This window comes from Choristoneura fumiferana, chromosome 15, assembly GCF_025370935.1.
Source record: "Choristoneura fumiferana chromosome 15, NRCan_CFum_1, whole genome shotgun sequence".
Lineage (NCBI taxonomy): Eukaryota > Metazoa > Arthropoda > Insecta > Lepidoptera > Tortricidae > Choristoneura > Choristoneura fumiferana.
Window position 1 is genome coordinate 16,122,297 of NC_133486.1, and position 19,522 is coordinate 16,141,818.

A 19,522-nucleotide genomic window follows, 5' to 3' on the forward strand; every position below is an offset into this window, starting at 1 on the left:
TTTCACTGAAACTAGACGGCAATTTATATTAATAAATTTTTTACAAAAGAAATGGACCTTAATAAAAATTTACTTTCTTTTATTTGGATTTAGACGTAACTACATTCTTAGTTTTTGACTATGACAACACAGTTAAGCAGACGTTTGGTTTTCGCACCAATTATTTTTGCAAAAGTATTACTGCTTCCGAACGGATGAATAAGAACAAAAAATATGATTGCTTATCTTATTTCGTTTAGTTTGATCGTATTATTGCCTTGTAACCGTGAATAATTCAGTGTCTCATTGATTGTTTGATCATTCAATGTTATTATTCACTATATAAGAAAACTTTTTTTTTATATAAGTAAACTTTAACAAAACGTTGATATCAATGTCGGTGACACTGACAGGACAGAATGACAATGTCAGTGTCAGTCAGTTAATGAAAAAAAAAACTAGCTAATTTATTTATTTACTGTAGTTAGTTCGCGTTGCTCCTTATTTTAAATAAGTAAAGACTTATTGTTTCTATCATGTCTACCAGTTTATCAATTAATTTAAAGAGACCCAGTAAAATTTACTACGAAGGGGTAAGATGAACCAAGCTTTACAAAACTTTCCACCAACTTTCTGTTGTAAAAATAACTACAACCATTGAAGTGAAACTCAAATGAATTTGATAAAAAAACAGACAAAGATTGCTTTACGTACAATGTACTTCATCGTCTACATGGTCTATACCACATTGTGCCAGGACACAAACTAAATTAAGTTTATTTGCCATGGTGTATAGTATGCCTCATAATGGCTTAACAATTCTCTTAATACTACAAGCTACAACTAGGCAAAATTATAATATGATGATAAAGTTATATCTGGGAATAAACCAGTTCTCACAATGCAAGTATTGTTGTCCGCAGGATATAATAGCGGGCGTAGTGGTAGTGGAGTGTGCGGGCGAGGTGCGGCACGAGGGGCTCTCGCTGGCGGCCGAGGGCGCCGTCAACCTGCAGCTCAGCTCCAAGAGCGTCGGCATCTTCGAGGCCTTCTCCAACAGCATCAAGGTATCATGTCCAACAGATTGATTGTACTGGCAGTAGTGTTATCTTGGATGTTTTTGCTAGTTGACTCTGCTATGTATTTCCTGCCGTCCCTGGCTAATAAGGAGACTCCAAGCTGTTTAAATTTTTTCATTTCTTAGTAACTGGTCACATTATTTGTAGGCATGCAACAACCAAAGATTAGAGAAATGAATGATTAAGCCATACTTTTTGCTTGCTATACTTAATATTATAAAATTCCGAAAGTAACTGTTTGCCTGTCTGTCTGTTACCTCTTCATGCATAAATTGCCAAACCAAAATATGTGTGGTATGGAGATAGTTTATGACCCTGGGGAGGACATACGATAATTGGTATTCAGGAAATTTCAGGCTACAGCTAGTTCTTTATAAAACAAATGCTTTAACTTTTTTACAACTATTTACACACCTACACTATTATTGTTTGCAGCCAATCAACCTATTAAATATATCAGTGGAATTGGCCCCACCAGGCAAGATCCCAGCAGGCGTCACGGAGATTCCCTTCGAGATCCCCCTTAGGCCCCGGCAGGCCGTCTCCCCGGGGTACCCGGGGCTGCTGGAGACGTACCACGGAGTGTTCGTCAACATCATGTACACTCTCAAGTGCGGCATGAAGCGCTCGTTCCTCAACAAGCCACTGAATGCCAGCTGCCAATTCTTTGTGCAATATAAACATGTAAGCTGAGTAAAATTTAATAATGTTTGGTTTTGCTTGTCAGGCTAAATTGCCTTTTGCTGTAAGACACCATTGATAAGATCCTTAGAGTGCCATTGCTATTACATGGATTTTTAATTTTTTTGTTGCATGCTCTTCCTCAGACATGACTTATATGTAGCCTCAGACCTTGTCATAAAATATTGGTTGATTGAAATTGTGACTTGCCACAAGTACTTTTTTTATAGTAATTCTTCCACATCACGTCTAAACCGCTGAACCGATTTAGATGAAATTTGGTATACATAGTTTGAATATTAAAATATTAGACTAAATAAGAAATTGGTGAGCGACCGTTCGTGGTTTATTATTGTGAGTTGAGTCGTTTAGTAATTTGATGATTCAGTTGGTTGGGCTGTGCTGTAAGCGTGTGGTTGTCTTCAGCAAGAGGCGCCGGCGCCGAAGCCGGTGCGCTGCGAGGTGACGCCGAGCTCGCTGCGCGCGGGCGGCGGGGGCGCCGGGGGCGCGGGGGGGCCGCGGGGGGCGCCGCGCGCGCTCCCATGCCGCGCTTCCAGCTGTACGCCGAGATTGACTCCACCGTTTGCGCGCTCGACAAGCCGCTCACTGGAAAGGTACACTTCAGTATGACACTATTTCACTACCTTTTACACGACGCGAACCCCGAGCATGGTTATTCTGTGCCCCGAGTTGAAATAATAAAAAAAAAAACACGCTCATCTCATCTCGGCTACGCCCCACTGAAGGGCACAGATCTCCTCTGAGAATGAGAAGGCTTGGGCCGCAGTTTCCATGAGGGCCCAGTATGGTAATTTTTTCGCAAGTATCTTCAGGTTTACTTTATGAACTTTATTTCGAGGGTCAATTTTACTGATATATTGAATGAAAATTTAAGATCTTCAAAGTTGTGACACAATGTGTTGCTAGTATTTAGTATTGCAGGTAATATCACACGGAAATTCTGGTTTCTAAAACAAACTATTGAACAAATGAGCGTATTTATTTACATATCTTTTTTAGGTCACCATTATCGAAATCGTTAAGGAAATTTTGAACGAGATAATGTATTTATCTGTTGTTCTGCTCCATACGTAGATCCGCGTGGACGAGTGCTCGGTGCCGATCAAGTCCATCGAGCTGCAGCTGGTGCGCGTCGAGACCTGCGGCTGCGCAGACGGCTACTCGCGCGACGGTGAGCCCCCCCCCCCCCCCCAACACACCATTGCTAGGTTGCGTTCCCACCAGAGATGTGCGAGGACGTGTTTCTCAAGAACTAAGGATAGGTAAATGAAGCGTTTCTATTGGTTCATGAAAAAACACATTCCAGGCACATCTCTGGTGGAAAGGCAGCCTAACATTAAACTTTGACATTTTTGTTTTCTAATGAATATTCGTTGGCACCCATGTCTCATGCACTGAAAAAACTAAAAACAACAGAACAATTCTCAGTAACTGTAAAGGTTATCCTACACTAATCTTACTGAGTTGGTTAGGCGAGGGTTGATTTCCGATTTACGTCTATATTTAAACCTCGGTTATCGATTTCTTTTCGTCTATGTCGTGTCCGGTTTTAGAATAGGACCGACCCATCTCTTCCAATGGCTATTGTAAGAGTCGGCTAAAGGACCTGATGTGAGGCTCCAGCTCGTTTTTTACTCAGAGTGATACATAAATCTCTATACCACTTAAGTATTATAAGACGGCCTGCCTGAGTCACAAGTATTATTTGTATTGTATTGTATTGTAACTCTTTATTGTACATAAAACATATGAAAAATTACAATTAACAAGAGAAAGAGATGTACAAAGGCGAACCTATCCCTTAAAGGGATCTCTTCCAGTTAACCTTGTTAACAAGTTTAGTAATGGGCAGTCGCAGCGCCTTGTTTGATGTGAATGTGACTGTTTTCCTTTCGCTGGTTCAGCGACGGAGATCCAGAACATCCAGGTGGGCGCGGGGGACGTGGCGCGCGCGCGGGAGGTGCCGCTGCACATGGTGCTGCCGCGGCTCTTCGCCTGCCCCACCACCACCACCGTCAACTTCAAGATCGGTCGGTACTAACAACCTATTTCATTTAAAACTATAGTTACAATTCTACTAATTACTTTACAAGTTCTAACCGAATTGTTTTTTTCATCACACTTGCTCGTAAACAGCGTCGAAACATGCAGGCTACCTTGGTTGCAACCCCCCAAATAAAACCCTCGACCTTAATGTGCTTGTCATGAAACCCGTGGTCGGTAAATGAGTCATTGCCCGTACTAATTTTCTTGTCATGAAGCCAAGGTCGGTAAGAGTTTGTTACTGCATGGTGCCCTGCTGCGAGTGCTGGAGCGCGCGTACATCGGACACATGCTGCGGAGGACGCAGGGCGGGGAGGAGAGGGCGACGTTGCCAAGAGCACAGCCTAAGGTATCGCCAATATTTGGAACAATTATATTTTTCTTTTACAAATATACAATTTTACTCGCAAATGTGATGAAAAACATTGTATATGTGTATTCCAATAGACTCTCGTTCGTAATTCCTTATTTACCGCCCTTAAGACACAATGTACTATTGTTTCAGAGTTCGAGCTGAACATCGCGGTCATTTTTGAAGACGATTATTTAGTGACTGAAAACTTTCCTATATTGTTACTAAGGTGTAGGTAGTTAAATAATTGGCAGCTGGGGGTTATGTGTACATGTTAAATATTAAAATGTAGTTTATAAGCATTTATTAAGATATTTAGGATATTTTCATTTACAAAATTATGGCATAAAGTAAGATTCCAACGCTGAACAATACCCGAAATAAAATAAAAAAAAACTATAGATCACTGATGTCAGTGTCACTGTCCTGTCATCGTGACAGATGCTATAAATAAAAACATTGATGCTGATTTTGTCCGAGTTTTATTTCTAAAAACTACTAAACACGGTGAAATACAACTATACGCTTTTTTGAATCCTGACCATTATGTATCAGTTTCCAAACCAACCGATCGTTCACCCCGGCTACCAACAGTGCAGCTTTTTCGGGCCTTCCGTCATTGAACCAGCCGCTAGCACGCAGAGACCTGAAACTGAATCAGTCGCTTCCCTCGCGCCGGTAGATCCGCAGCCACAAGTGAATAGTTCGCTTGATGGCGGTGCGCAGACGAGGGAGGAGGTGGGAGCCAGCCGGGCCAGGGGCGCGAACAAGGGAGCCGTCGACACGTCGAGCTTCAGCATCGAGCAGAGAGTGGTGGCCGCCGTCTGGGTGCACGAGCGACACCACACGCACACCTCCATGGGACAGGTGAGGGCTACGCATTTGTATATCAAACTAGCTGTTGCCCGCGGCTCCGCCCCCGTTTATTTATTTTATTTTGTTTCACACAAATCTTGTCCTGACAAAACAAAATCTGTATTTTTTTAAATTTTGTATATGTGTTATAACTCAATAATAAAATAGAACAAATCTGTCCTTTGTGAAGCTGCGACCTTAGCCATTGCGATGCTCCGGGGTTCTTTGCGAGGCCCTTTGTTCTTCGCGAAAATATAGTTAAAAATCTATATTTTTTTATATTTGCTTGGGTTGTTGCGCGAGGCCCCTGCAAGAGCCCTGCCCTGAGCGATTGCCCTGTTTGCCACCCCCTAAGGCCGCTGCTGCCTTTGTGTGTGCCAAACAACCAACAAATTAATATTGGATCCGTTTGCGATGAGTTAGCTCAGGACGCGGCAGGCGCTTCAGGCAGCCACTGGACCTCATGCTGTCTCTAGAGTGCGCTTATTGCTGTCTGCAGATAAAGCAGCAGTTCGTGGAGCGGTTCGGGCGCGCGCCGCCCGCAAAGAACACGCTGCTGTCCTGGGAGCGCAAGCTGTTCGGCGCCGGCGCCGTGCACGACGCGCCGCGCCCCGGCCGCCCTGCGCGCAGGTGCCAGCCGCTGCTTTCTCACTTAACTACAATTCTCGTGAAGTTCTACTGCCCACAATGCATTTTGTTAGATATTCTTGTTAATAAAAGGCCAATATAAGGTGTCCCAAAAACAGCAGATAGGGCTGCAAATCTGAGGAAGGGTTGTGAATGATAGATGTTAGTGGGGAGGCATCAGAGGAATCCTGGCCAAAAGGCAAACTGAAATTATAATCAGTATTTTTCTTTACTACTTTGAGTGTAAAACTAACTTCAGAATAAATGTTTTATTATGAAGATAGCATGCAGGCCATTAATAATGAAAATATTGTGGTATATTTTCAGTGTAGATATTGGTTTAAGACTGTGTATTAAGAAGGAATGCACCCTTTATGGCTATACAATAGAAGCTATCATAGTAGTAGCATTGTTTTCATTGGTGTCATGGGGATGTTCTCAATAATCTAGCAATTTGGTCCTAGTGGTGGGGGTTGTTTGTGCAGGAAGCTGTTGTTGGGGTGCGTGCGCGCGTCGCTGGCGGCGGCGCCGGGCCTCTCGGTGCGCGCGCGCGCCGCCGCGCTGCGTGTGCCGCGCTCCACGCTGCGCGCGCTGCTCGCCTCAGACCACACAGGTACACAATACTTTCTTTAGAGAAAACAACAGGTAGAAAATTTTTGATGTAGTTTCATTAATTTAGGACTGGCAATACGATCTTACGCTTCCAACCGAGGCAACGGAGGTCTATGGGGGAGGCCTATGTCAAACAGTGGACGTCCTACGGCTGATATGATGATGATGATGATGAATACTATCTTAATTCTATTTAAGAACCCTTCGGGTGTCAGCGTCACCTGTAAGCGCCCACGCTAGACGCTAGCTGACGCAGTTTGCACGGAGCGAATGGAAGCCTATTCAAAAATAGTACAAGCAGCGCTAACTGCGCGCGTGCGCCGGCTAGCGTAGGCACTAAAAGGGTCCCAGGGCGGTGGTGATTGGTGTCTATCAAGCGACTCATCTCATTTTCCCGATTCCGTATCAATATCTATAGTCGTAGTTTAAACCTAATTTTATGGTAAAATGTGTTAACTATGCTTTTATTAATTTCCAGTGAAGAAAGCGCCGCGCAAGCCGCGGCCGCCGCCTGCGCCTCCCGCGCCCGCGGACGGTTTAACGTAGAAGATACGAATGTTCAAATCATTGTTGTGATTCAAAAGTTGTTGACCTGCTGTTGTATAGGTGTTCCATTCAGAAGTGCCATGCAAGTTTATACTTTAAACCATCTAACCATCTTGATTTGATATTGATCAGATGTATAAATGTGTATTGAAAATACAAACTGAAATATAGATGCACAGAAAAAACAGAAAAATAAGACCATCACTGGGAATCGAACCCAGAAGACTGAGATATGAGGTGCATAGGGTACCGTTGACCATCAGTAGTGTAGCGGTATAGCACGCGGTTTGATTACCGAGGACCTGGGTTCGATTCCCAGTGATGGTCTTATTTTTCTGTTTTTTCTGTGCATCTATATTTCAGTTTGTATTTTCAATTTAGGTTTTACGGGATGACCGTAAAAGTAAAAATTTGGAATTGAAATAAAAAATACAAAAAGATTCCAAAAAACCAATCTTAGTATAAATGTGTACTAGAAAATGAAACACTTTTAAACAATTATGTAGATATATAATATTTTTTACAATTTTATTACAATAAAAAACTAATTACCGATTGGAAGTCTTCATTCAGCCCGTGATAAAAAACTTCCATTATTTACGCTTATTTTATTTTTAAATGCATTAAAATTCATTCATAAGATCATATAAGTTTCTAGTAGCCTAACCACACAATTATGTACACGTCATAACAAAAGAAGAGTTGGACATCAAACCGTGCCGCGGCTGCGTCGCTACCACAGGGTTCACGCTGCCGCCAAACAACAACCGAACGGAAAATGTGCTTAAAAATAAACTAATAGTACATTACTGTAGAGGCCGGGAAGTAGGAGGTTGGGTGGCAACCCCACGTTCCGGCCGAGGCTTGCATAGTGCTTTTCTCAAACATTACATGAAGTAAAATAAAAAAAAAACAAGAAATGAAGCTGGCGGAACGCTGGTCTGGTCGCGGTGTTGTGTGGCGGCGGGCGGTGCTGCTGGGCGTGGGCCGCGTGCGTGAGGGGTCGCAGAGCGCGCGATTAAACAAAAGAGTAACAGCGCCTGCAGCGCGATACTTCTCAGTCTATTATTTGTAACACAACGTCAATATTTCATGTCATGTTTGAGAAAAACAATATAATTTTAAAGGCGTCAGGAGTTGTTAAAATACTTCATACACTTGAACCTGTTGTGATGTTATTTTGAGACGATTGTTAATCCCTAATAGGGAAACAATATAAATTGATTTATTTTGTATAGTGTAGCATATCTAAATAAATGGGGCCTTGAAAAGGGTTAAGGCATTTTTCGTGGCGATGTAAGCCAGCAAAATCACGTTAGTTCGATGCGAGTTGTTCACATAATTTTATCGCCTCACAGTCCAGGAGCTGCAACGAAACTGAGATAATTATATCAAAACCGAACTTCAACATTTCCAGTTAAGGCGCATTTTTTAAATGGGTATCATTGCAAAATTACGATTGATTTATTTTGTTTTTCATTCCACGCTCACGCGAACCACACGCGATCCAAGAGCGTGGTTCTGATTCGCGCCTTTGCATCTCGTTTGAGCCTAATTCCCATTGTTGTCGTTTTGTATCCCGCGAAACTTCTCGCGAGCTGTCAGTAACAAGGCGATATTTAACACGCGGAGTCGCGCCGCAGCACCGCGTTGTGTTCAGAGCAGGTCGCGGCGCGGCGCGGTGTCGCGCGGCAGCACCACGTTGCGGCACAGCGCATAGAACTGCGCCGGACGGAGGCGCTTCTTCATCGCGTCGAACCTGCGCACACGCACAAAACAACGATTATTATTTCTAACTAGTAGAGTTATTTGTAGACACGTGGGTACATCTTGACATGAGCTGCAGCAGGTTATCAAAGCATTGTCAGTGCGCGCCATGTTACACGGTACCTCCAGCCCACGTGCGCGGTGCACCCGGCGCACTGCGCCACGCGCCAGCAGTACCCCGGGAACCACGAGTACTCTGCGCTCGGCGCGCCCAGCGACGTGTTGCGAGCCGACCGCACTGTCACGATATCGTGCATGAATCCGCCTGTAACACCAATAATAGTAGAAGATCCGAACTTGAAAAAATCTGCACCGGTCTGATAATAGAATGAAATGTATTTTATAATACATTTTTCTTCCAACTATGCTTTCATTTCATCATAACCGCACTATAAGGCCTTATGTATTTTTCATCACACTTGCTCGTAAACAGTGTCGTAACATGCAGGCTACCTTGGTTGCAAACCCCCCAAATAAAACCCTCGACCTTTATGTGCTTCTCATGAAAGCCGTGGTCGGTAAATGAGTCATTTCCCGTACTAATTTTCTTGTCATGAAGCCCAAGGTCGCTAAATGAGTGTAATACTGCATGGCGTGCTGCAGCGGCAGCGCCTGCAGGAGCGCGGCGCGCGCATGGTCAGGCTAGGGTGGGGCGGCGTGGAGGCTGTTGCTGCCAAGAGCGTAGTCAGCGGTATCGGCAATTTTTGAAAAATTATTAGTTATTCTTTTACAAATATACAATTTTACTCGCAAATGTGATGAAAAACATTGTATTCGCACGGGCGGTACTAGAATTACGAACATCGACTCATTAAAGCCCTCAGTCTTCGACTTCGGGCTTCTAATAGACTCTCGTTCGTAATTCCTTGTTGACCGCCCTTAAGACACAATGTACTATTATGTTTTTTGCCAAATAAATAATACTAAAAAGAAAAATACTAAATACCCAGCACAAGCGGGACTTTTCTGCTCTAGAGAAGAAAAAATTTATTAAAATCCTTTATTGCATTATTTTAATTTTTTTTTAATTGCCCGACCAAAGGTAACACTAGTATTTACGCTATAAAATTTGCCTGCATAGTGTAAAAAAATTCAACCTGACTTGAAGAACGGTCTTATGAAATTTGACAGATTGCGTACAAAAAATTGTTGCTACTAATCCTACCAAAAATAGTAAGTTAAAAAAAAACTTTGTGTGTTTGTTTGGCCAACCTGGCGCCCATCCGAAATTTGACAGATCTCGGGTAAAAATATCTGCTATATATACTAATTCTGCCAAAAAAAGTAAGAAATTAAAAAAAAAAAACAAATTGGCGGGAACCTTGCCAATTTTCCGTGGACATTTCCTGAGTACGAATGTAAACTTACAAAACCGGCCAAGAGCGTGTCTGTCATGCCCGAAATAGGGTTCCGTAGCCATTACGAAAAAAATAAGTAATATTTTTCTAAGGATTTCGTATTTTATACGGAATCTTCCAAGTACATTTTATACCTTAGGCTGCTATTTACTATTAAACTACTAATAATTCTCAAGCCAACAGCCGTTTTAGTTTCCTTGACAGTTTGACATACTACTTACTACCATCCTGAATTTTTTCAAATTTTTCCACCCACCTGTTTTGATTTTAGAGGGGGGAGGGGGGAGGGGGACGCTCGATTTTAATGAAAATTTGCACTTTAAAGTTGAATATTTCGCATCTACATCCCTGAATCCAAAAATCGTCTTAGCAAACCCGTAATGGTTTTAAAGACCTATCCAACGATACCCCACACTACAGGGTTAGATGAGAAAAAAATAACCCCCACTTTACGTCTACGGGAGTATTACCCTAAAAAAATGTAATTTTAAAATTTTTTATTGTTTCATTTTGTCGGCATAGTTTACATATATATCCGTGCAAAATTGCAGCTTTCTAGCATTGATAGTCCCTGAGCAAAGCCGCAGACGGACGGACAGACAGACATGGCAAAACTATAAGGGTTCCGTTTTTGCCATTTTGGCTATGGAACCCTAAAAATGGAATCATCGAGTGCTAGTGACATTTCTTTCCTATTAATTGTGTAGCATGAGTGTTTTTCGTCTACTATTCCTGTAATAGTTGAAAGAAAAGCAGATTATGCACCTCGCATTGAGTAATTTATATTGCACTCGTGCTTTTAAAAGCCCTCGCTCTCGCTCGGGCTCCAAATCGGCACTCGGTGTCATAATAAATAACTTTCTGCTTGGTGCAACAATCTACTATAGTAAGTATATTAGAAATGGTTCTGCTAAAAAAATCCTGGACAGGCTTTTTTTTTCTACAGTGTTCAATATAGGAATGGACATAAAGAAAATAGGCTCTTTATAACTCACGCTTTAGGAAGTCATTTAATAATAATAAATGGCATTTTTTAGTAGGTATACGGTCTAAATTAAACTCTAATTAAAATATCGAAACGCCAATATTACTTTCGATTATTCGTCCACTAACTGTTGCCCGCGACTCCGTCACGTAGAATTCGTTTATTACAGTCCCGCGGGAACTATGCAATTTTCCGGGATAAAAACTATTCTATGCTCTACTATCTATATACCGAATTTCACCTAAATCGGTTTAGCGGTTAAGACGTGAAGAGAAAGGTAACAAACAAACATAGAAACTTACAATCTTTCGCAATTATAATTAATGTTAGTGAGATTAACTTTGCTATTTTTCATATCATAATTTAAAATCAATAAAAAAAACTTTTGCTATTTTGTTAAAAACAGAAACGTTTTCCTATAAAATACTTAAAGAGGCAGAGGTAAAGAACATTTTGCAAGAAACGGAACGTTTATAATATTGTTAAGTCAAGAAATATTCTGTACATTATATTTATATTATATTAGTTTGGATCAAAATGTGCTGACCTTTAATCATATACGAATAGTTAATTTGATGAAATTTGGAATGGAAAAAAGCTTGAACTTCATAGCAGAAACTACGAGTAGAATATTTTTAAAACAGGGAATGAGTGGATGAGCCCACGATACACAGTTATTAAATTATGTAATAAATCGAATTAATATTATGTAGCAAATTACATATTAATATTGTGTTATTTTGTAAATACCTACATTACGTATTAATCTACTTACAAAGTTTTTACGTTGTTATACAATTTGTTCTATTATCTATATCTAATCAAGTGAAAGTAGCTGGCATTGACATAACTGTTATATACCTAACTGTATAAAGCTGGCAACCCAGTAGTTCGTCCAGGTAAACATAAGCAACCAACGACTACATATTCTATATAGGTTTTATACTTTAAGTGAATATAAAATTTTCTTATTATCTCAATGATGCAACAAAATTTTAATTAAAAAATATATTTATTTTTTATTATTAAAAATAGCCTGTCCAGGTTTTTTTATTAGCAAACCCATTATTTGTAATATACTTACTAAATTTATTACAAAATACATTTCATTCTATAATCAGACCGGTGCATATTTTCAAGTTCGGATCTTAGACCATATAGCATTAATTATACGTTACATTTAATTTCGTGAAAAAAAAAACATTCGGGGGGATAGTTGTTAGTACTTCTACGGGATCGGGTTTTTAATAGGAGTAAATAAGTAGTAAAGCAATTTTTTTTTAATATTTATAGCGTGATGTGATAACGACGTCAGTTAAGTTCTGATGGCGTTAAAGGCTGACCAGGAATATAAAAAAAGTTTTATATTGCAAAATTCTTTACGCTTAGACCGCGGCCACATGAAATCGCTCGACGTTCGTTTCCAGTGTCCAATCTGGTCACGTGACAATATATATAGCGATAAAGCTGAAAATGTTGAGCTTTATTGCTGAAAAAAAAAAACCTCTCCATTTCGGCAAAAACACTGCTATTTCTTTTTTCATTCACAACAATTTCTTTTATTTGTACCACTGCCACAACTGGTATTAAATTAGATTAAGAAATCAGCTTCCAAGGGGTAAGAAGCTATCTTGTCGCTGCTACTTGACGCGGCAGTTTGACGCTACTTTTTTGAGTCGCGGGAAATTCAAAATGACCTTCAAAATGGGGTTACGTGACCAGATATCGCTGCAATCGCGCGACGAGCGGAGCGACTGCACGTGGGGGCTTTATTATACGATACCTACCAGTCATATTGACAACGGTGTCGGTGATGTAATGATGTATTTAAATGAATATTCTGTAATTCCTCATTCCTCTGACATTTTCTATGAAAAATACTTTTATACATTGTGAATTAGTTTCCTTCCAAGGCTATGGATAATCTTCGGCATTTTAACGCACAAGAAAGAACACAAAACAACACTTTAAAGTACCACGCGCAAACAACGTGCAATTCAATTCTTGAAAGTATAGCTCCAACGATAGTATCGCTGTCGATGATTCAGCCAATGTCGAGGTTGGCCAAGACACGGTTTGTTAGATCAATTTTCCCGAATCGTTATTTCCTAGTAGCAAAATTTCCGTTCGCATTTTTTCCCAAATGCTTTTTTCCCAATATGCTTTTTTACTGAAGCTTATTTTCAAAGTAGCGTTTTTAGGGTTCCATAGCCAAAATGGCAAAAACGGAACCCTTATAGTTTTGCCATGTCTGTCTGTCCGTCCGTCCGCGGCTTTGCTCAGGGACTATCAATGCTAGAAAGCTGTAATTTTTCACGGATATATATGAAAACTATACCGACAAAATGGTATAATAAGTATATAGTATCATAGACATAAAGTGAGGGTGAATTTCTTTTTCTCATCCAACCCTATAGTGCGGGGTATAAGAGAAAAAACATCCGGGAAAAAATGCGAACGGAAATTTGGCTACTAGGAAATAACGATTCTGGGAAATTGATCTAACAAATCAAAGACACTATCAGTTTAAACTTTCACAGCAGTAGACAGATGACATTTGAATTTAGTGTTACCAGTGAAAGAAATTAGTTCTATTAGTTTTCCGCAATATGGCGAGGCTTTTTATAATTCTGGTCAGCCTTTACATTGATATTATTATTTAAATTGTATGAAAAAAAGAGAAAATTTTATGATACTATGGGGGGGTCTTCTGGCATACTTAGATAGTTCTTTTGTTTTTTTTTTTAGAAATTGACTATGAAGAAATACTGGTAGTACATGAGAATAAATGTGTGTCACTTGCCATGGTTGGTGTAGTTAGCGTGTACGCCGTCGCTGCTCATCGCGAACATGTGCGCGCGCCGCGCCAGCTCCCCGCCGCACGCGCCGCAACACAGCGCCGCCGACTGGCGACAACAACACAACGCCATTCATACTCCCCCCCCCACCCCACATTCCTTATTGTCTAACTAGTGTTTACCCGCGGCTTCGCACACGTAAATCATTAATCGTTGTTGGATCTAATGATCCAGCAGCTGAATTGAAATTTAGAGATCTTTTTAAATTCCCGTGGGAATTACAGAAATTTAAATCATGTTTTGATTGACGTTACATTACATTACAAATAACCATGTCAAAGTTCATGACTCTGAGCCCAGCGGTTGTTATTTCGAGATTTTATTCTTATCCCGTGGGAATATCGGAATAAAAAGTGGCGTATGAGTGGTGTATTCCAGATGTCTAGCTATCTACAAACCAAATTTCATCCAAATCCATCCAGCCGTTTCAGCGTGAAGGAGTAACAAACATACTCACTCACTGACAAACTTTCGCATTATTTTGTAATATTAGTAGGATGCTCTCGGAATCACAATCGTTTTCAACACTTGGAGCGTTCGGCCGTTAATACAATATCAATACTGCCTCATGAAAATTGTCAATATGAAACAAAAGCGAGTCGACTTTCGAAGCGAATAGCAAGTTACAAATTCATATTTTGTGAAGTAAGCAACCCCCCCCCCCCACTCACGCGGTCTATGCAGCGCAGCGCCAGGCTGAGCCGCAGCAGCGCGTTGTCGACGGCGAACAGCGCCAGCCGGTCGCGCGGCGACAGCGCCAGGTTAGACGCCACCCAGAACGACAGGGACACCGGCTCCAGCGGCATCTTGTCTTCTGACAACACAAACATCAACATCACTCAACGTATTACTCTTGAATCAATTTATTACTCTTGGTATACGTGAAAATGAAATTTTAACTGCTGGGATGATGAATAAAATCTCTCTTCTGCATTTCCATAGCAGCCAAATGTGAGCGTCTAGATGTATCTTCGGGTAAATCGCAGGATATATTGTGAGTGTTGCGTGTCGAAGTGATTATGTGCCGGTACAAGAAAACAAGGTGCGTGTTGTTCGAAGAACTCGCGCTGCTAAACGAACGCGATACCAACGTACACTTTAATCACTTTATTCAACTCGTGAAGACCGCTGTAATGTGGTGGAAAAATAGTAGTCATAATTAAGTGCCGATGTATGTGTATTACTATATTAGTTATGAATACGCATCAAGCTATTACGCTAGAGAGGAAAAGAGGAAAAGCTTAGCCATATTTAAAGAAATATTTAAGAAAGTCAGTGTCGTGTCGTAGTGTTTACCGAGCTGCAGCGTACGGAAGTACTCCGCGAGGCGCGCGCGCAGGCGCCGGTAGTCGAACAGCCGCCACACGAAGGCCGGCCAGGCCGACCCCGCCGCGTCCATGCGACGCAGCCGCCGCTCCAGCCTGACCGTGCAATGCACACGAAACAATCGCGTCAATCAATTCTGCTAGATGGAGACTTATGGCAAGAAAACTCGAAACCCCTCATTCCTCAATGAGGGCTATCGCGTATGAATTCGCCACTAGAGGCGCTAGTGCAGCGTGAGGTCTCCGAAATGTCAAATCTCATAGTATTTGGGTGAGCTACGCGGGTTTATTTATAATCAGAATAGTTTTGTGAATATTTTGCAATATCTGAAATTAATTATGGGAAATATGCGTTCCGGGGCAATGAATGTCTGTGTTTTGAGACAGTTTTGTCTTTCGGAAACCTTTGTCCTCCCTTTTTTCCGAACAAAACGGGGACTACGCAACACTGTGGCATGCTCGATATTTTTATGGTACGGTTTTAAGGTGTATTAAATATGATTTTAATCTAAACTTTGTTTTCACGCTCGTAATAACAGACTTAGAAAGCCATACTTAAAAACCTCACGCAACCGTGCGCCATCTAGTGAGACAAAAAACGATAGCCCTCATTGATATCGGTTTCATGCTGCGTTCAAAGGGATTTCACGCACGAAAAAGAGAACTGTTGCGAACTTTTTCGTTATCAGTCTGATAGCGGCTATTACAAAAAAACGCACGGAATTCTAATTTGACTGATATTTCAGCCACGATGCTGGTCTTTATAAAATCAAATGTACTTTAGGTTTTAAGAAATTCCGTGGGAATCTTCAGCAATTTTAGAAGACTCAGCCAGCATTGGCTATTGGCATGATATTAACAATGACACTGTTCAAGCTTTCAACCATGTTTATTTAGGTTGAGTATCATGGATCGAGTTGAAGAGCAGAGACGACATGCTCTCCTGCCAGCCCGACTCATCACGACTGTTTCGAGTGACCTACAGAGCCTCGGTTCAGCCAGAGAAGCATGCATTTTCTTGTTAGGCTCCGTGGGATGGTCGGGTCAGTCTTTTTTTTTCTTGCTTTCCATTGGTTTCTTCCCTGATTGACCTAATTAGATCTTTGTAGTGATGGGACACTAGTAGTAGTAATGGTAGTAGTGCTAGGGCACTGGGTTGCGGGGGGGGGTGGGGGGGGCTGGTTGCGTACTGACGGCAAGTCTGTGTCGGGGCGGCGCAGCGGGTCCAGCGAGGCGAGCCGCGCGGGCCGCAGCGGCGCGCCCGGCGCCAGCTCCGGCAGCACCACCACGTCCAGCAGCTGCATCCTGGGACACGTTTTACTTTCTTTTGAATGCATTTATCTACACACGTATGCAATGCATATATCATAAAACCCTCCAGCAAGATGGCAAGAACTTACAACTTACGTTTAGGCTCCGTTCCCACCGTTTGATTTTGTGTTTTTCATGAACTAATAGAAATGCTGTCAGTAGTGGGGGGTGGGGGGGTGGTGTACCTGGAGTAGGCGTGCACGTGCGTGGGGTGGCCAGGTGCGGGGCGCAGGCGCGCGCGGTGCGTGGCGCGCGCGATGACGCCCGCCTCCGCCGCTCCCTGCAGCACCTCGCACACCACGCCGAAGCCCGAGATGCGCGTGCCCGTCTCGCTACACACACACAGTGTTGCCGCACACATCAACATGCCAATTTGAGCTACTTGACAGGCGAGATATCGCTAGATGGCGTTGGTGTCGTGAGGTCCGTTAGATGTTACGGTCTTGCTTGCAATTGGCTCATTACATTAAGTTAAAATTTTGCATGTCAAGTAGTTGATATTAATCTATACTAACATTATATTGTAAAAGGAAAGATTTGTATTCAACTCTTTTGGATGTTTGCTACGAATAAACTCAAAACTAATGGCCGATTTAAAAAAAAACTTTCACCATTAGAATACTACATTATCCTTGAATAATATTGACCATATTAATTACCAGAAAAAACAGGGATCCATATTAAAACTTCAATAATGTAACTCAGTGTAAAAAAATCCTACTAATTATTATAAATGTGAAAGTTTGTGAAGATGTTTGGATGTTTGTTATTCAATCACATCTAAACCGCTGAACCGATTTACATGAAAATCGGTATACAAATAGTTTGAGTCTTCGGAAGGACATAGGATAGTTTTTAATCCCAGAAAATTGCATAGTTCTCACGGGAAAGCGATAAACGAATACTACGCGGACGGAGTCACGGGCAACTGCTAGTTAGCCATGAATATGTCTTTCATTGCATGCACTGCAGAAATTATAATGATAGAACAAAAAAATGTGCTCTAAAACATTTGTACTGACTCGGGTGCCAGCAGGCAGAAGAGGCGGTCGTGCAGGATGCGCGCGCGCAGCGGCTCGGGCGGCAGCAGCATGGGCACGGTCTCGCCGGGGAACAGCGCGCCGTGGTGCGCCGCGCCCGCCACCACACCCGCCCACCCCGGCTCCAGCAGCCGCCGCCCCGTCAGCACCTCCAGCGAGCTGCCCATGTACTGCCCCATGCCCAAACCACACACCTCAATCACTTACACACAGATGTCTAAAAATTAGATACTGCCAATTGCCTTATGAGGGCAGTAAGCCAGTTTTGCAAAACTTGAAATTAGATATTCTGAGAGGTAATTAGCAGCCCTATGAACTGTTGATGGCTTATCGTGGGTTTTTGAGACACACACAACCTTGAAAATTAAATTCTATACTATTTTTGCTTCTTAATGTATGTATATTATATAAGGTCCAAATGTATGATGAAGCATTAGAATAGATACTTACTTAAAAAAAATGAGGCAGAGCCATAATATTATCTTGAGAGCCTGATCTGGATATATAAATGACCCCAGAACCTTGTATGTCTGCAAACTTTACTTATGCTTTATTTAAACTTTGCTTTGCTTATGTGTAGCCTAATAAAAGTCAAAAGTCAAAATATATTTATTCAATTTAGGCTATAACAAGCACTTATGAATGTCAAAAAAAATCTACCACCGGTTCCGAAAAACCTCTGTTGAGAAGAATCCGACAAGAAACTCAACAAGGCATATTTTTTTAAACAGATTTATGATAAAATCTAGTATGAAAGCTTGAGGAACTAACATACCGAGTGTGTGGCCGGCAATGTGATGTCGAACTGCTGCTCTTCACCATCAGAGTCCCCGTCTCCACCAGCCTGTGCATCCTCCTCGTCCATCAGCAGCTCCACCCCCTCTTCCTGCGTCTCGTCGGGCTCTGTGTGCTCGCTGTCACTGTCTGTTGCTACAATATAATAATCCCTCAATCAACACCGAATATCTACTGAGTAATAAAAATATTAGTCCTACAAAATGCTTACTGTTTCCTTTTTAGGGTTCCGTAGCCAACTAGGAACCCTTAGTTTCGCCATGTCTGTCCGTCTGTCTGTCTGTCCGCGGGTAAGCTCAGAGACCGTTTTTTAACTCGTATTATTCGCAGTAGAACGACAATAGATTGTGCGTATTGGCAAAAATAGAACAACGCAGATTAATTTTAGTTACTCACCATTTTCTTCCATAATCCTCCTTAGCAGTTCTCTTAGTAACGATATATTGAATAATGAATCTTAACCTCCAGGAAAAATCTCCAGCTCGCTAAACGGCTGCCGAATCTTTGGTTATTAAAAATCCAAAACAAAAATATGTAGGTATTCAATCCTATGAAAAGTGAATTCCAAGTGAATTCCTTCCTTGTTTAGAAATGTTCATGAATACAGCTATAGCTCAAATTGTGACAAATTATTATGGTCTATTCAAAAGTTTTTGATTATGCAATATAATATAACTTAGAAAGGAAAATAAAAATAAACATAAACAATAATAACTAACGCTAACTCACCGTCATTTAACCTTTGTGGTACGCTAGTAGGTAGATATCTTTTTTTTGTATAAAAAAATCTTACCGTATCTTAAATTATAATGAACAACCTTTGTAAATATTTCAATACTGTCAAATTACAATTTCTGGGGGGCTACTATGAAATTCTAAGATCGTATCGTACCGTTCCTTTCTTTCGTATTAAATAGTATAAATAAGTGTCAGAGTGACGGAATGACACGAACTTCGATTTTAGAATTTCGGAGTAGCCCTGCTGCTGTTTATTCAACGTTATTCCCATGTTTATTCTCTCGTTTCTTAAATCCTTTCTAATTTTCAAAGCTCTTTTTTGCTTTTGGTGAAACGACATATTATCACGACCATCGAAATTTTATTTTCTAAACGACCGGCCTATTTACAAAGCTTGTTATTGTATAATATGTTCCTAAATGGCAACTTTCTCACTTAAGTGATAAAATTGTAAAATTTTGCATTCAATCATTTCTTGCTGATATGAAAATTTTAATGTTGTTAGAATCCAATACGTATATTGGAAATTCAAAACACTATCATGTAAGAT

General features: G+C 41.3%; 3 protein-coding genes across 4 annotated transcripts; 2 read left to right on the forward strand and 1 right to left on the reverse strand.

The window, feature by feature from the left end:
• The first annotated feature begins 406 nt into the window (after nucleotides 1–406).
• Nucleotides 407–4,624, forward strand: LOC141435468 (vacuolar protein sorting-associated protein 26C). Its single transcript, XM_074098152.1, is given in 8 exon segments — nucleotides 407–572; nucleotides 903–1,046; nucleotides 1,494–1,742; nucleotides 2,166–2,228; nucleotides 2,231–2,353; nucleotides 2,835–2,931; nucleotides 3,665–3,790; nucleotides 4,309–4,624. Coding segments are annotated over 8 exon segments (945 nt in total). The 5' UTR covers nucleotides 407–515; the 3' UTR covers nucleotides 4,395–4,624.
• Nucleotides 4,625–4,684: 60 nt separating this feature from the next.
• Nucleotides 4,685–7,350, forward strand: LOC141435469 (uncharacterized). Its single transcript, XM_074098153.1, has 4 exons — nucleotides 4,685–5,022; nucleotides 5,510–5,640; nucleotides 6,123–6,250; nucleotides 6,728–7,350. Exons 1-4 carry the CDS (start codon nucleotides 4,702–4,704, stop codon nucleotides 6,793–6,795), a joined length of 648 nt encoding a protein of 215 aa, XP_073954254.1. The 5' UTR covers nucleotides 4,685–4,701; the 3' UTR covers nucleotides 6,796–7,350.
• On the reverse strand, nucleotides 7,334–19,109 carry LOC141435467 (protein cereblon-like). Of its 2 annotated transcripts, none has more exons than XM_074098150.1 (10): nucleotides 18,964–19,109; nucleotides 18,215–18,369; nucleotides 17,422–17,609; nucleotides 16,585–16,731; nucleotides 16,283–16,393; nucleotides 15,060–15,184; nucleotides 14,435–14,577; nucleotides 13,709–13,811; nucleotides 8,686–8,827; nucleotides 7,334–8,554 (listed from the first exon to the last, which is right to left on the reverse strand). In XM_074098150.1, the coding sequence occupies exons 2-10, from the start codon at nucleotides 18,302–18,304 to the stop codon at nucleotides 8,452–8,454; spliced, it is 1,152 nt and encodes a 383-aa protein (XP_073954251.1). In that variant the 5' UTR covers nucleotides 18,305–18,369; nucleotides 18,964–19,109; the 3' UTR covers nucleotides 7,334–8,451. The 2 variants fall into 2 exon arrangements, with proteins under 2 accessions (XP_073954251.1, XP_073954250.1); XM_074098149.1 differs by lacking the exon at nucleotides 18,964–19,109 and adding an exon at nucleotides 18,631–18,957 and having other exon boundaries at nucleotides 7,339–8,554.
• Between the last annotated feature and the right edge of the window lie 413 nt (nucleotides 19,110–19,522).

Bases quoted from the DNA above. Each gene is read 5' to 3' on its own strand.
- LOC141435469 (XM_074098153.1), top strand. From the start codon at position 4,702: ATGTATCAGTTTCCAAACCAACCGATCGTTCACCCCGGCTACCAACAG. The intron at 5,023-5,509 runs GTGAGGGCTACG...TGCTGTCTGCAG, and splicing joins CGCACACCTCCATGGGACAG to ATAAAGCAGCAGTTCGTGGA. The intron at 5,641-6,122 runs GTGCCAGCCGCT...TTGTTTGTGCAG, and splicing joins CCCGGCCGCCCTGCGCGCAG to GAAGCTGTTGTTGGGGTGCG.
- LOC141435467 (XM_074098149.1), bottom strand. The intron at 14,578-15,059 runs GTAAACACTACG...TTGTGTTGTCAG, and splicing joins CTTCCGTACGCTGCAGCTCG to AAGACAAGATGCCGCTGGAG. The intron at 13,812-14,434 runs GTGAGTGGGGGG...TGTTGTCGCCAG, and splicing joins CGCTGCGCTGCATAGACCGC to TCGGCGGCGCTGTGTTGCGG.